The sequence below is a fragment of the Panthera uncia genome, chromosome F1 (genome assembly GCF_023721935.1).
Source record: "Panthera uncia isolate 11264 chromosome F1, Puncia_PCG_1.0, whole genome shotgun sequence".
Taxonomy (NCBI): domain Eukaryota; kingdom Metazoa; phylum Chordata; class Mammalia; order Carnivora; family Felidae; genus Panthera; species Panthera uncia.
In genome coordinates this window covers 2,181,519-2,197,366 of record NC_064813.1, presented here as the reverse complement: position 1 = coordinate 2,197,366, position 15,848 = coordinate 2,181,519, and the positions used below count along the sequence as shown (strand labels likewise).

At 50.3% G+C, this 15,848-nt stretch overlaps 1 protein-coding gene and 1 long non-coding RNA gene across 2 annotated transcripts in view; one reads left to right on the top strand and one right to left on the bottom strand.

Annotated features, from left to right (window-relative positions):
- Positions 1-5,703: 5,703 nt before the first annotated feature.
- On the bottom strand, positions 5,704-13,924 carry LOC125925861 (uncharacterized). The gene is made up of 2 exons (XR_007458911.1): positions 12,946-13,924; positions 5,704-5,907 (listed from the first exon to the last, which is right to left on the bottom strand). It is a non-coding gene; the product is annotated as an uncharacterized LOC125925861 (long non-coding RNA).
- The window catches only part of ACBD3 (acyl-CoA binding domain containing 3), a 32,719-nt gene continuing 29,211 nt past the window's right edge, over positions 12,341-15,848 (top strand). The window contains exon 1 of the mRNA XM_049635097.1: positions 12,341-12,769. Within this exon, the coding sequence (XP_049491054.1) occupies positions 12,484-12,769 (286 nt within the window). The 5' untranslated portion in view covers positions 12,341-12,483. The remainder of the gene's footprint in view (positions 12,770-15,848) is intronic.

The following is a 15,848-nucleotide window of genomic DNA, read 5'->3' as shown; positions in this document are numbered from 1 at the left end:
GCGGGGCTCGAACTCACGGACCGCGAGATCGTGACCTGGCTGAAGTCGGACGCTCAACCGACTGCGCCACCCAGGCGCCCCAGTTTAGTTTTATTTTTAAAAAATTTGGTAACATTTATGTATTTTTGAGAGAGACAGAGATAGACAGAGCGTGAGCAGAGGAGGGGCAGAGAGAGAGAGAGAGAAGGAGACACAGAATCTGCAGCAGGCTCCAGGCTCTGAGCTGTCAGCACAGAGCCTGACGCGGGGCTCGAACCTACGAACCAGGTCATGGCCTGAGCTGAAGTCGGACGCCCAACCAACCGAGTCACCCGGGTGACCCTACCTCTCTCTGTATAGAGCAGCACTCAAGCCTGTAGCCTAAGCCCAGTGCTGACAGCTGGTTAAAGTCCTCGTAAGAATACAGGCGGATCATGGGGCGCCTGGGTGGCTCGGTCGGTTGAGCATCCGACTCTCGATTCCGGCTCAGGTCATGATCTCACGGTGTCCCCCGTGTGCCTGCCTTGAGCCTGGCGCTGGGAGGACCGTGGTGAACACGGCGCTCGTGTTCTGATGGAGAGGAAAGAGAAGAAACAAAATAAGCGATTGATGATACAACAATTTAGCACGGCATACCCACATCGCTTATTAGAGGTGCTACAAAGAAACAGTGGGAAGGAGGAGGGGGTGTGCGGAGCCGATGCTCTTGACTGCAGGGCAGGGCTCCCCCGGGGAGAAGGCCACACTGGATAATGACTCCCTGGTCGTGGCCGTGGCCACCTGGGCAGGGACAGCCTGCAGCAGGCCCCGGGGACAGCAGGTCCAGAGTATGAGGTAGGAGGCAGCGGAGAGACAGGTGGGGGGAGTGGGAGGTGACAGCGGGTGGGGTGGGGGCTCCAGGATCGCCCTGGGCGGTGATCTGTGACAGCAGCCACTGATTACGTCCCCTTGTGCTGAGCTCTGTACTCACTGCGGTCCCTACTGGAACATTCTCTACTCGAAGCCCGGAAGCAGCCCCTGGGTGGTAACTACATTCATCGGCCCTGCTTTCATGGAGGTGATATTCACGCAGCATGAAATTAACCACTTCTGAGCGTCGGAAACAGTGACGCTTTGTACACGTGCAGCCGTCGGCCGTCACCTGCGTCTGGACACGTGGTGTCCTTGGCCCCGAGGGAGACGCCCCCCACCCCCCACCCACTCCCCAGTCCTGCTCTTTCCCTCCCCCAGCCTCTAACAACCACCAGCCAGTCTGTTGTCTTTCTCTGCCGACTGGCCTCTTCTGGGTATTTCATATCACGTGTGACCTTTCGTGACCGGCTTCTTCCACTTGGTGCAACATTTCCAAGGCTCACCTAACGTGTCCCCTACTCCGTTCCCTTTTATGGCTGGGTAATATCCAGTTGTGCGGACATCACTTAATTTTACAGGTAAAGAAATTGGGGCTTTGGGGATGGGACGGAATAACTGACTCAGGCCTCGCTCACCCAAGCAGCTTACCGGCCGAGGCTGAACTTGATTCTGTGTCTCCCGCTCTCTCTGCCCCTCCCCTGCTCATGCTCTCTCTCTCTCTCTCTCTCTGTCAAAAATAAATTAAAAAAACATTAAAAGAGAAAAAAGAAATTGTGTTGTGAAATGGCATTTATCGCCATGAGCGAACAATATATTGCTGAGTGGGAAAAGCAATGTTCGTGACAACACAATACGGGAAATACACCATTTTCTACAAACAAAGAAAATACGCACACGTATATTCGCAGAAAAGCTTCGGGAGGGGGCATCTCCCAAAATATTAACTCTGCTTATTTTTAGATAAGGAAGGTTATAGGTTGCACTCACTTATTAAATCTGGGGTGGGGGGGGATCCACCAATAAATGCTGCTTTAAAAATCCATCAGTCAGTTGGAGGACTCCCCAGAGAAGTCCCCAGAGAAGTCCCCAGAGGCCCCAGAGGCCGCTTGCTGCCCTCTCCTGCATTTCTCCTCCACGGACAAGGAGAAACCGTTGCGAAGCTTCTCCCAGAGCCGGGAGGATCCTTCTCTGCAGGAAATCAGGAAGGTGGGGTGCGAGGTGGGGACAGTGGGTGCATCAGCAGAGCTGTGGGGACTTTGGATCCAGTATGGCTCTTCCGGGTGGCTCAGTTGGCTGAGCGTCCGACTTCATCGCCGGTCACGATCTCGCGGTTCATGAGTTCGAGCCCCGCGTCGGGCTCTGGGCTGACAGCTCGGATTCTGTGTCTCCCTCTTTCTCTGACCCTCCCCCGTTCGTGCTCTGAAAGCCAGTTGCCGAACAAGATGTGTACGAGAGGCACATTTGTGTGCAAATACACGTATGCCCGTGTATTTGCAGATGCACAGAAAAGAATGCAGGGAAGGAAGGGTGCGTGAGAAACTCGAGTCTCTGGGAAGCAGGCTTTTCAGGTGGGGGAGGGGACTCCTACTCTCCACCTTCCACCCTTTGGTGCCGCAGGAATACATTTTCACCACTGATCCGTGTTATTTTGCGGTTACTTACAAAGTAAAGGCATTAAAGAGACGTTATAGGTATATATTCGTATTTTGTATTTGTTCAGATACAACGTATACTTGTGCTTAGTGTTAGGAAAGACTCACAAATAAAACGGGCAGGGAATGAAAAGAATGAGCAAAGACTGCCCGTTCCCACCGGCTGGGAACGGCCACAGCCCTGCCTCCCAGACAGCCTGAAAAATTTCTTTTCAAATAAATAGATGACCCTGATATATGGCCCTGTGCCCGGGGACACTCTTGGTACTTATTTTAAGGTCCTTTATAACGGAGATTTTATTTGATTATCACCCTGATGTCTGCCGGAATCCTGCAGTCTGACACCTAGAAGACAGCCCCCAGGTCCCTGCTCTGGGGGCTCGCTCACCACATTTTCCTGGATATCAGGACATCCTGCTGTTTGAAGATATGCAGTGTGACAGGGGCTGTTCTCAGGACTCTTCAGAGGTTCTGCCTCTGAAGCCTCACAGGCGTTTCTGTTTTTCTCGGCCTTGGGGGACAAGCAGCCTGGGAGGGTGGGGATCCGTGGGCGGGTCTGGGGACACTAGGATGTCTGTCCTGCCAGGCTCAGATCCTTCCCCCAGACTCTCACTTCCTGCAGCTGGACAGCCATGGAGACCACAGGCCAGTCCGCGATCATCCGAGCCCAGGACCTGAATTTGACCAATGAACACAGTGAGCGGTTTGCACACTTTGAACCCACGCTAAAATTTCCGGGGCGGTATCGACGTCTGCACTAATTTCTCTCGAGTTGTTCGCAATTTCGAAAATCCTATCACTGACCGCAGCCCCCCGCGATCCGGCTGCTTTCGTGGCAGATGCTTTCCAGGCGTTTCCGCGCACGTACGAAACCCTGGCCCGCTTGGCTGTTACACTTAAACGTACAGAGTTCTGTTACCAGAAGCTCTGCCTGCCTTTCTGTTTCATATAACATTTAAGAGCTGGCGCAAAAATGATTGTGCAGATATGTTCTTTTATCTAGGGATTTTTTTTTTTTTTTTCAGATAGTAAACGGGATACCAAAAATGATCCATTTTATAAGACGCTTTGGGTCTCGTAAGGTTGAGATCCACGGCCCTCGGACCTCCAGGCACATCAGAACAGGACCACATCTGTCTGCGCCCGAAATATATCGCCCACTAAATATTCGTTAAGTGAATATCTCAATTATGGCAATAATTTGGGGAAGTTGCCATCAGCCCCTTGCTCTGTCCTGTGCATGTAGCGACTGTTACTCTCCCTCCGCAGAGCAGGTCCTGGGGATGTGTCCTTGCAACCCCAAGATCAAGAGTTGCACGCTCCACTGACTGAGCCAGCCAGGTACTAAATTCCACTTAGTGGATGTATATATCCCCCTTGTCCCTTATGTTGTAGGGGCGCCCGGGTGGGTCAGTCAGTTAAGCGTCCAACTTCGGCTCAGGTCATGATCTCATAGTTCGTGGGTTCGAGCCCCTCCTCCGCTCATGCTCTCTCTCTCTCTCTCTCTCTCTCTCTCGGTCTCAAAAATAAATAAGCATTAAAAATAAATAAAATGCTGTTGTAATAAACATTCCTGGGCCTCTATCTTGGCACCCTCTGAAGGGACTCTCTGTACCGGTTGCCAAGAGACTGAAATCAAATGTCGTCCTCACCTGACCAGCCCCAGGCCAAGCCAGGTGAGTGGGGGCGGAAGGGACTTAGTCTCTCAAATAGCAACTTCTGCCTGGCTGGGCCGGGAGGGCACACAGTTAAGAAACGATGCCCATATGCTAACAGAACCCCGTGTCCACCGCAGCGATCTTGGGGGGCAGAATTCTGCATGATGGTTTTTCTTTAGGACTCTGGGAGGCTTCTGTAAAAGCCGTGATACTAAAGAGTGCCTGGGGGGGGGGGGGCTCAGTCGGTTAAGCGTCTGGCTCTTGATTTCAGCTCAGGTCATGATCTCATGGTTCGTGAGTTCGAGGCCCGAATGGAGCTCTGTGCTGACAGCATGGAGCCTGCTTGGGATTCTCTCTCTCTCTGTCTAAAAGTCAATAAAGAAACATTACAAAAAAGTGATATTAAAAGAACAGACATTTACGAAGAATTTATCGTCCCAGTGTGGTTGTGTGTGTTGACACACGTCTGGTAAGTTACGATTATTGTCACTTGGTGGCTGTGCCACTGAGGCCCAGAGTGGTTATTTAACATGCTCGAGATCACACAGCGAGAATGGTGGGAGAACGGGCTCCAGAATTGTACGGACCGGCTCTAGAGTCTAGAATACTTAGTACCATACTCTCCCGCCTTCGTCCTATTATTATAAATCTCCCTGACCCTCTGTTTCCTCTTCCATGAAATGGGTTCATAATACCTACTTCACGAGACTTTGAGGACTAGATGAGGCAAAGCACGGGAAGTGCTTGGGGCACGGTATGTGTGAAATAAATTCACCGACCATTGTGAATATCCCGGGGGGGCTGTTTATCCAGATGGGGGTTCCAGGGCCGGGGTGTCTGTGGACAACCAAGGTCTTGCAAGGACACATCGCCTTGAGCAACACCCATGATCCGCTCTGCGCAGGGAGAGTGACGGCTGGTGGCGGCTTAGGCTCTGTGGCAGGGACGTTCGGAGCCCCGAGAAGCTGTTAGCAGTGTTAGTTAGCTGAATGCAGGGGCCCCACAGGCCGCTAAGACTCCGGGGGTACAGGCCGACCGGGGCTGGAGACACAGCCAGCCCTTCGGGCTGAGGAGTCGGACAGACCTGACCACACACGGAGACTTCTCCACCGGCTCTGTGACTCAGTTTCCTCGTTTTACTGATTGATTCAAAATTTTAATTTATTTAAGTAATCTCTACACCCAGCGTGGGGCTCAAACTCACGACCCTGAGATCACAAGTCACATGCTCTACCGGTTGAGCCCTCCAGGCATCCCCCAGTTTCCTCGTTTTAATATAGGGACAAGGGGACTTATTTCAAACAGCATTTTTTTTTAAAAAAGTTTATTTATGTATTTTGGGAAGGAGAGAATGAGAGAGAGGGAGAGAGAGCAGGGGAGGGGCAGAGAGAGGGAGAGAGAGGATCCCGAGCAGGTTCTGCACCGTCAGCGCAGAGCCCGACGCGGGCCTCGAACTCACGAACCGTGAGATCATGACCTGAGCCGAAACCAGGAGTCAGACGCTTAACCGAAGGAGCCACCCCTGAAGGGGAGTTCTTTAGCACAAAGAATAGAAAATGAGGTACAGAAACGAGTGTTTACTTGGAAATGACACCCCGATGACTCGCAAATGTTAAAAAGAGCTGACCGGTAGGGCAAAATTCAAACGACACGGGAATCGCGGCTGTCATTCCTGTTGCTTGACTTCCTGAGACACCTCTGCGCTTATTTTTCTTCCGACTTTTCTTTTGGCTGCATGTCCCTTGTCTCCAGGCGATAACAATGTCCTATTGAGAGAAAGGAAAGATAATTCGGTCCTTCCTCCAGCATGGCTGATGGGCTCTTGGTTTTCACATCCTTCATTTAGGGAAGTGTCACCGTGCTCGGTGTCTCGCCCCCGCCCCTGCCCCTCCGCGCAGAGCCCCGGCCTTTATTCTGGCTCTGAGGAGCCCAGGCGGAGCCACAGAGGCCGTCGCCACCGACGCCCCCAACCTCCTGCCCCACCTAGGAGGTGGCCACGGGGCCGCGGGGCTGGGGCCGCAGGGCTGAGTCCGCAGCCGGGAGAGGACGGGAGCGCAGGGAGTCCACCTGCCGCAGCGCTCCCGCCTCCGGCCAGCAGGTGGGGCTGCGGGGCCCTGAAGCTTCAGCATTAGTCTGAGCAGGTTTTTAACAGGTCCTTGAATCAAGGGCCTCCTCTCCTAAACAGCTTCTTCCTACTGTCAGTGGGGGGTACTACTTCGTAATAACTATTTATTACTATTATCATTATCATCATCATCATCATTATTATTATTATTATATGGATTTAGCATTTGCAAGACGGGAAGAATGAACCCCACATTGCTAACGCTGGTTAGATCTCAGTAATGGGGGGCTGCCTGGGTGGCTCAGACAGTTAAGCGTCCGACTTCAGCTCAGGTCATGATCTCCCGGTTCGTGAGTTCGAGCCCCGCGTCGGGCTCTGTGCCGACAGCTCGGAGCCCGGAGCCTGCTTCGGATTCCGGATCTCCCTCTCTCTCTGCCCCTCCCCGGCTTGTGCTCTGTCTCTCAAAAATAAATAAATGTTAGAAAAAATTTTTTGAGCAAAGATCTCAGTAATGGGATTATGGGAGATTTGTTTTTAAAAACACATACTTAAAAAAATTTTTTTTAACATTTATTTCTGAGAGACAGAGGGAGACGGAGCATGAGCAGGGGAGGGGCAGAGAGAGAGGGAGACGCAGAATCCAAAGCAGGCTCCAGGCTCTGAACTGTCGGCACAGAGCCCGACGCAGGGCTCGAACTCACAGGCCATGAGATCATGACCCGAGCCAAAGTCAGACATTCAACCGACTGAGCCACGCAGGTGCTCCTAAAAGCACATACTTTTAAAAATATATTTATTTTTATTTATTTTTAAAAGAGAGAGTAGGGGAGGAGCAGAGAGAGGCAGACAGAGGATCCGATGCAGGCTCCAGGCTGACAGCCCAGAACAATTTTGACTTTTTTCCAAGTAAAGAGACAGAGGTCCGGAAAGTGAGTCTAAGGTCACAACATCTAAAAAGTGACAGATCGAGGGGCACCTGGGTGGCTCCGTCCATTAAGCGTCCAACTTCGGCTCAGGTCATGATCTCACGGTGCGTGAGTTCGAGCCCCACATTGGGCTCTGTGCTGATGGCTCAGAGCCTGGAGCCTGCTTCGGATTCTGTGTCTCCCTCTCTCTCTCTGCCCCTCCGCTGCTCACACTGACTCTCTCTCAAAAATAAATAAACATTAAAAAAAATTTTTTTTAAAGAATTATCAATGATCAATCAGAATTATCTCTTCAAACCCTCCAGGCAGGATGCCATTTTCTTTCTTCTGTATTAGGGAGTTACAAACACGAATACATGCCCATGGTGGCCACGCAGGTACCACTGTAAACAGATATTGGTGCAAAATGATCAATCACAGCAAGGACGGTGTCCCTCACGACTGGCTGGGACGACTGTTGCAAACTTAGAGCACATGTCCCTCCTCGAGGAGGCAGCCTCCGGTCACGGTCATCCAGCGCCAAGGGCAGGCACAGATCTGAAGGCGGTAACAACCAATTCAAGCTAACAACCTTGCAAGCCTCATAAAACGCTTCTATCCTGTGACAGGGGCTGTGGGGCTCCAGAGGGATGACCTTGGCCCTCCCTGTGCTTGCAGTCAAGGAGTACAAAATAATTATCCCCACTAAAGCGTTCTGTGTGACTAAAGCGCAACATTTACGGGGTAGTGATTATCACAGAGAAAGCCGGAAATGCACGGAGTTGAACTCAGTCTCTGGGACTCTAATAACATTTCGCAGAGAAGGTGAATACTGTGCGGAGGGAACAGAGGGAAACGTTGATCTGAGGGAGGAAACTTCTAAAAGAATTTCAGAAATGGTAAAACTGGGACGCCTGGGCGGCTCAGTTGGCTGGGTGTCTGACTCTTGATTTTGGCTCAGGTCATGATCTCATGGTTCGTGGGATCGAGCCCCGTGTTGGGCTCTGGGCTGACAGCTCGGAGCCTGGAGCCTGCTTCGGATTGTGTCTCCTTCTCTCTCTGCGCCCCCCCGCCCCCACACTCTGTCTCTCTCTCTCAAAAATAAATAAACATTAAAAATTTTTTTGAAAGAAAAAAAAAAAGCCTGCTTGGGATTCTATGCCTCCCTCTCTCTACCCCATGCTCTCTCTCTCTCAAAATAAATAAACATAAAAAAAGATTATTCAATATGTTAAACTCCAAAACAGTAAAAAAAAAAAAAAAAAAAGTCAATGATTAGTTTATCAGATTTTACCTGTCCATCTTCCTAGGTATGTTCTATAGGTTTTAATACTTTTACTCTTTTTTTTTTAATCTTTTTTTTTATGTTCATTTTTGAGAGAAAGTGAGAGAGAGCGAGTGCCGGGGGAGGGGGGCAGAAAGAGAGATGGGAACAGAGAATCCAGAGCAGGCTCTGTGCGGACAGCACGGAGCCCGACGTGGGGCTCGATCTCACAAACCCGGAGATCCTGACCCGAGCCGAAGTCCGATGCCTAACCGACTGAGCCACCCAGGCGCCCCTATTTATACTTGTTAAAAAAAAATTTTTTTTTTTCAGGTTACGAAAGGAATGCTTATTGGAGAACACTCAGAAGACGGAATCTGTATTTCCAAGAAGAATTCTATTTACCCGTCGCGTGACAGGTACTGGGTACTGGGGCTGGAGCAGTGAGCCTAGCACATCAAGGAAATACAGTTAGGACTTCTTGGAGCTTTGGCCATGTAATCCGAATGCGAATAAATATGTAACATGTAATACGAATAAAGATCCAGGCTAAGTGGAAACAAGTCACTGGGGCTCAGAGTAGCAGAATGAGAGTCCCCTACGACTAGAGGCGGGTTCACCACCAATTAACGAAGCTCATTCCCAAGCCTGCGCGCACACAGGCCCTTCCAAGGCCGCTGCGGTATTTTCGCCTGGTCCAAAGCTTCTGTCAAAGTTTCTGAAACAAGATACGTAAGACCACTGTCTCTTTGCGTCCTCACTTCCCTCTGTCACTCCTCCGCGTTAGAGGGTTCAGGAACGGGACTTTCTGGGGACCTGGGGACGATGATTAAGGGATACCTTTAACTGGAGCTCTGTTAAATCAGTGCTCACGGTAGGTGTAGGAACGGCTTTCTGAAATAACACCTACTGCCCGAAATGCCAACTCAGCCAGCACCGTGTCACAAACGTGCAGGGCCAGGGGGCAAAGGAGCTCTGTGACACCTGGCACAGAAAATACATGGGCAGTGGGGGGCTGGGGCGGGGGGGGGGGACAAGATGTGAAAGGAAATGAGAAACTGGTCCACAGGAAATCCTTGCAACCGTCAAGAGGAAAAAATTATTGGTGGAAGAATGAAGTCTCTCAATGCCTAATCTCAAATGCCCAACCAGGGCGCCTGGGGGGCTCAGTCAGTTAAGCGTGTGCAACTCTCGGTTTCAGCTCAGGTCGCGATCTCACGGTTCGTGGGTTTGAGCCCCGTGATGGGCTCTGTGCTGAAGGCTGAGCCTGCTTGGGATTCTCTTTCTCTTCTCTCTCTGCCCCTCCCCTGATTGCACTCAATCGCTCTCTCAAAATAAACAAACATTAAAAAAATAATAATAAGGGGCGCCTGGGTGGCTCAGTCGATCGAGCGTCCGATTTTGGCTCAGGTTATGATTTTGTGGTTCACGAGTTCCGGCCCCACACCGGGCTCTGTGCTGACAGCTCAGAGCCTGGAGCCTGCTTCAGATTCTGTGTCTGCCTCTCTCTCTGCTCCTCCCCTGCTCATTCTCTCTCTCTCTCAAAAATAAATAAAACATTAAAAAATTGAAAAAAAATAATGGAACATATTAGAATTCTTGGGTTTATGGGATACAAACTCGTACTCTTTCTTACTACAACGAATCTGTCTGTAGTTGAAGTCACATGTTTTGTTTATCTTAATGAATCAGAACCTGTCTTAACGGAGCAGACAAATCTTGTTCTGAAAAACACTGGGAATCCACCAAAAACCATACACAAAATGGCCATTCAAGCCACCAAACATCCCTGAAATATTAGAGCTCAGATGTGAAAGAAACTCGATATAAGTTTTTCCAAATTTGACAATAATCTTTAAAACAATACACACTAATAACAGTAATGACGTGGGAAACTAAAACATAAACAATAATACACTTTTTTTTTTGGCCTGTCAAAGTATCTATGACTTTATTTTTCATTCTCAAGTTAGTTAACATACAGTATAGTCTTGGCTTCAGGAGTAGAACCCAGTGATTCAGCGCAAATGACACCCAGGGTTCATCCCAACAAGGGCCCTCCTCAATGCCCATCACCCATTTTCCCCACCCCATCAACCCCCGGTTTGTTCTCTGTATTTAAAAGTTTCTTATGGTTTGCCTCCCTCTCTGTTTTTATCTTATTTTTCCTTCCCTCCGAATAAAAAGGTTTTTTAAAAAAAATATTTATTTTTGAGAGACAGTGCGAGTAGGGGAGGGTCAGAGAGAGAGAGAGGGAGACATAGAATCAGAAGCAGGTTCCAGGCTCTGTGCTGACAGGTTGGGGCTCGAACCCACCAGCCGTGAGGTCATGACCTGAGTCAAAGTCAGACACTTAACCAACTGAGCCATGAGCCACCCAGGGGTCCCCTAATAAAAAGTTTTTGATCACCATGCTGAGAATAAGACTGACCTTTCTATTTTCTTTATAGAAACTATTACAAAATGTCATAGGAAAAGGTGATTGAAAGTATGCGGCCTTGGGGCGCCTGGGTGGCTCAGTCGTTAAGCGTCCAACTTCAGCTCAGGTCACGATCACGCGGTCCGTGAGTTTGAGCCCCGCGTCAGGCTCTGGGCTGATGACTAAGAGAGCCTGCTTCCCATTCTGTGTCTCCCTCTCTCTCTGCCCCTCCCCCGTTCATGCTCTGTCTCTCTGTCCCAAAAATAAATAAACGTTAAAAAAAAAAAATTAAAAAAAAAAAAGTATGCGGCCTGAAAACGTGGGGAAAATTATCATAAATGGTGCCCATAAAGTCTAGACACACAGGTAAATATGCATAATGCTGCCAAGGGCATTTTCAATCTTTAAAAAAAATGAACTGTGTTTCTGACTTTTGGACACCCTGTATAAGTGTGTCAGGAAGTTAACAAATATTTTATGGTCGTGTGTGATGCTTGTGGCGTTTTTCAACTTATCAAAGTGTCATTTGTGATTTCTCTTTCTAAACATATTTACCTACATAATTTTTGGATTTTTTTAAAGAAGGGTTTTTTCTTTCTTTCAGATTTTTTTAAAGAAGGGGTTTTTTTTTGTTTTTTTTTGTTTTTTAAGTTTACTTATTTTAAGACAGAGAGAGAGAGAATTAATGAGCAGGGGAGAGACAGAGGGTGAGGGACAGAGAATCCCAAGCAGGCTCCCCACTGCCAGCCAGCGTGTAGGCGGAGTCTCGAACTCACTAACTAGATCATGATCTGAGCCAAAACCCAAGTCAGATGCTTAACCAGCCGAGTCCCCCCAGGAGCCCCTTGGGTATTTTTTTTAATAGGGGCCCCACAAATCGTATGAGCTCCCGGTCCTGCAAAACCAGCGTCTACCAATTTAATACAACCTCACAGGAGCCCAGGAACTTTCTGCAGCCTCAGTCACCCCTTAAAAAAAAAAGGCATTGGCCCAGCATTTCCTTCGGTTTGTGTGGAGACCAAGGCAGAGTGGGGGCCGTTCTGGGAAGCACACGACCCCGCGGACGGAAGGAGTCTCGGCCGGTAGGGCAGGACACGTGCCCGCAGTCACCCCAGCTCTCTGTCTGCGACCCCAGCTCCTCTGGCCCCGCCCCCAGTGGCCCCGCCCCTCCGCGACTCGGGCCCCGTGGGCCCCGCCCCTCCGTGACCCGCGCCCCCCTCCGACCGGAACCCCGAGGGCCCCGCTGGCCCCGCCCCTCCGTGACCCCCGCCCCGCTGCGGCGTCAGCCCCCGCGGGCCCCACCCCCTCCACGACCCCGGCCCCGTAGGCACCTCCCCTCCGCGACCCCCACGCCCATCTCCGACCCGAGCCCCGCGGGCCTCGCTGGCTCCGCCATTCCCCCGCGACCCCGCCCCGCGGGCCCTTGACCGCCGTGCTGAAGGAGCGGGGGGAGGGGGGGGGAGGGGCGGGGAGGACGACGCCCGCGGGCGGACGCGGGCCGGGGCTGGCCGGGGCGGGGCCAGCGGGCCTGGGGTCGCGGAGGGGCGGGGCGCGGGCCTCAGCCCCTCTCGCGGAGCCGGAGATCCTTCTCAGCGGCGGAAGTTCCGGCGTCGCCGAGGGTCAGAGGTCAGCAGGAAGTCGATACGTGGCCGCCGCCTGTCCCCCGCCGAGGAGGCGCAGCAGCCGGAGATGGCGGCGGTGCTGAACGCAGAGCGGCTCGAGGTCTCGGTCGACGGCCTCACGCTGAGCCCGGACCCGGAGGAGCGGCCCGGCGCGGAGGGCGCCCCGCTGCTGCCGCCGCCGCTGCCGCCGCCCTCTCCTCCCGGGGCGGGCCGGGGGCCGGGCGCCGCAGGGCAGCAGCCGGAGCCCGGGGAGGCGGCGGCCGGGGGCGCGGCGGAGGAGGCGCGGCGGCTGGAGCAGCGCTGGGGCTTCGGCCTGGAGGAGCTGTACGGCCTGGCGCTGCGCTTCTTCAAAGGTGAGCCGGCCCGGCCGCACCCCCGCCTCGGCCGCCCCGCGGAGTCCGCCCGGGGCCCGAGCGTGACGGGGCCAGTGCCCGCCTGGCCCGCCCGGGCCGCGGCGACCCGAGCAGGCTGCGTCCTTGGGGGGGTCCCCGAAGTTTGTCTCCCCGCTCTGGGCCGCTGGGTCACACACCTCTGACGGGCCCGGAACCTGGGTTTTGCGGTCCTGGTCCTGCCTCCCCGAGGTTACCAGGACGTTTGACCTGATTCAGCTTCTCGGGTTTCCACGGGCCGGGGTGGAAGAATGAGCCCTTTTCTCTCCTAGAGGATCCCGTTCTGGGATGGTTTTTTGTTTGCGGTTGGTCTTGGTTTCGTTTTGTTTTGCTTTGCTTTTTTTTAACGGTCGTATTCCTTTTCTTGCTTCCTATGGTTTGGCACACCAGGTTCCCCCGATTTTTACCCCTTTTCTGGGGAGGAAGATATCTTCCCATCGGTTCCTTCCCTTCCCTTTGCAGTCATTCCGGGGAACCATCAACTCGAATAGGACTTGCACACCTGGCGGTTTTGATGTGGCCGCGAGGAGGAAGTATTAAGCTAATGCGTCCCCTCCGGCTCGTCCACCTCTAAAAGGAAGGGGTGCCCTCAGTGTTCTAGTAACTTCTAGATGGTTAAAATTGTACTTGGAAGCAATGCGCAAGAGTGAGTTCTCAGTTAAGGCCTACAAGTACTCTCTGTTTCTCGCACAATTAATTGTAAGACGTCTCGTCTTGGAGCAGGATTGTGGTGTGTGGGTTGTTTTTTTTTTTTTTTTCTTTCTCCTTTTTTGGGTGATTCACTGGTGGCGATACCAATCACATGATCTTTTCAGTGGGAAATACTGATGAGACGCCTGTTAGTTTGATTCTTAGAGATATTTAGATCTTGTGGGGCGGATCCACGGCCGAATGCAACTTTAAAAGTGGTTGCTAGGTTTCGGGTACATTCCAGAACAGCATATTTATGACACTTTTCCCAGAGGGAGTTCCTTTTGGAGGGCAGGACATACTTGAGTAGCTGAAGTTGTGTAGTTCGTGGTAGGGATACGTTCAGAAGTTACTTGTTTTCTCTCCGCATAACTTTGTGCAAACTAATGGAAGTGTTTTATAAGTTTTCTAGAACATTTGGTTATTCCACATTTATTCCTTTTTTTTTTTTTTTTTTTATTAAAAAGCTTACCCTTGAAATGTTCATTGTCCTTGCACATTGAGTTCAGCCCTCTGCACACTGGCCAGCGTGGGGAATTGGTAATGGCTAATGGGTCTTAGGTCACTGGCTTGAATTTCGTGTTTCCTATGGTGGTGATAGATTACCACTTAGATAAAAATCTGGTGGCTCCTATACAACTCCTATAACTACATTTTACTTCAAACTTTTATTCTTGGAACTTAACTTTTCCAAATGTTCAATAAGCTTCAAGTATATTGTAGCACAAAGGTATTTGAGAATAGGAAAGGGCCAACTTTTAATCCTAGCTTTGGCCACATGACCAACAACAAAAAAAAGGTGACAATCTTCTGAGCCTGTCTTATTTGAAAATAGTAATATTTTCTTTGTAAGATTAAAACACTGTATAACCTGCAGTGAATTTGGCATTGTTTTGGGGGTCGGGAAGCCCTGGATTCTATTTACCATGTAAATTCCTAGGCAGTTAACTTTTCCAGACTCAGTTTCTCTGTGTGTGTGTGTGTGTGTGTGTGTGTGTGTGTGTGTGTGTATGTGTGTATGTGTATACAGCTGGATTAGATGATGATATTTGACGTCTCCGACTTAAGATTTGGTCTAAAGCTAACATTCTTTTAACATTCTTGTTGAGTAGTAGGAGTCCTTGAGGAACCTGTAATTTGGGGGCCTAGTTACCAGTGACCTTGGAGAATAAAAGCTACATTGATAGGTACGGTTCATTTAGTTCCTAAATTAAGCTCTCAAAGCGGCATTCAGATACTTAAAAGGAGAAATAACATGGCAGTTAAAGTTACCTTTCTGTGTAGATCACTTCGTGGTCAGCAATGATGAGGCTGTTAGGATAGGAGACACCTGGTGGGGGGCGTCTAAAAGCAGTCAGAATTATGGGTGAGTCAACTGTTGCTGCCTTTGTTTTAACGTGTAACCCCAGCGCGGTGCTTGGCATTTTTGTCGGTTTTGCAAGGGTTTCTTTAAAAGAATTTTTTAAAGGTTTGTTCAATTTTGAGAGGGAGAGTGCGAGTGGGGAAGGGGCAGAGAGTGAGGGAGACAGAGGATCCAAAGCAGGCTGCATACTGACAGCAGAGAGCCTGATGCGGGGACCCGAACTCATGAACCATGAGACCATGACCTGAGCCAAGGTCAGAAACTGTAACCGACTGAGCCACCCAGGCGCCATGCAACATTTTCTAATAGATCGCTGTTTTGTGGTTTTGTACTAGAATCTCAACAAGAATTAGAAATGACATTCCATTTTATCTTCTGTGGAATAAATAGGAACCTTTAGAGTGTGGATATCTGTTGAAAATAACTTGGATTGGGAGTCACAGACCCCATTTCTCATTCCACCCCTGTCACTGTGGTCACAAGCCAGTAACCGGACCCAGTATGTCAACTACCTACTGTCTTAATTTTATGCAGGTAAAAATAAAATCATAGATGAAAATACAGGTAAATGTAAGTTAGCATCTTCCCATCTAAACTTCAGACCTCGTTGGGGCACCCGGCTGGCTTGGTCGGTAGAGCCTGTGTTTCTTGATCTTGGGGTTGTGAGTTCGAGCCCCACACTGGGTGTCAAGATTATTTAAACAAATGAGTTTAAGACTAAATAAACAAACTTCAGATGGTGTTAAGTCCCTAGTACAGATAACGTTCTAAGTAGGTGGGTTAGGTCACCAATATAGATGAACAGTACATTCACTTTTGCTGTGAAGGGACTTAGGGTCCAAAAGAGGAGTTAAAGACCCTGTGGCAGTCACATCAGGTACCATTTTGAGAACCCTAGATATGTTATTTTGTTTCCACAGACCTTTAAGTATTTGGGGTATTGCTGAGTATTTGGGGTATTGTTGGGGCTTCCTAGTTGAGAAACTTGAT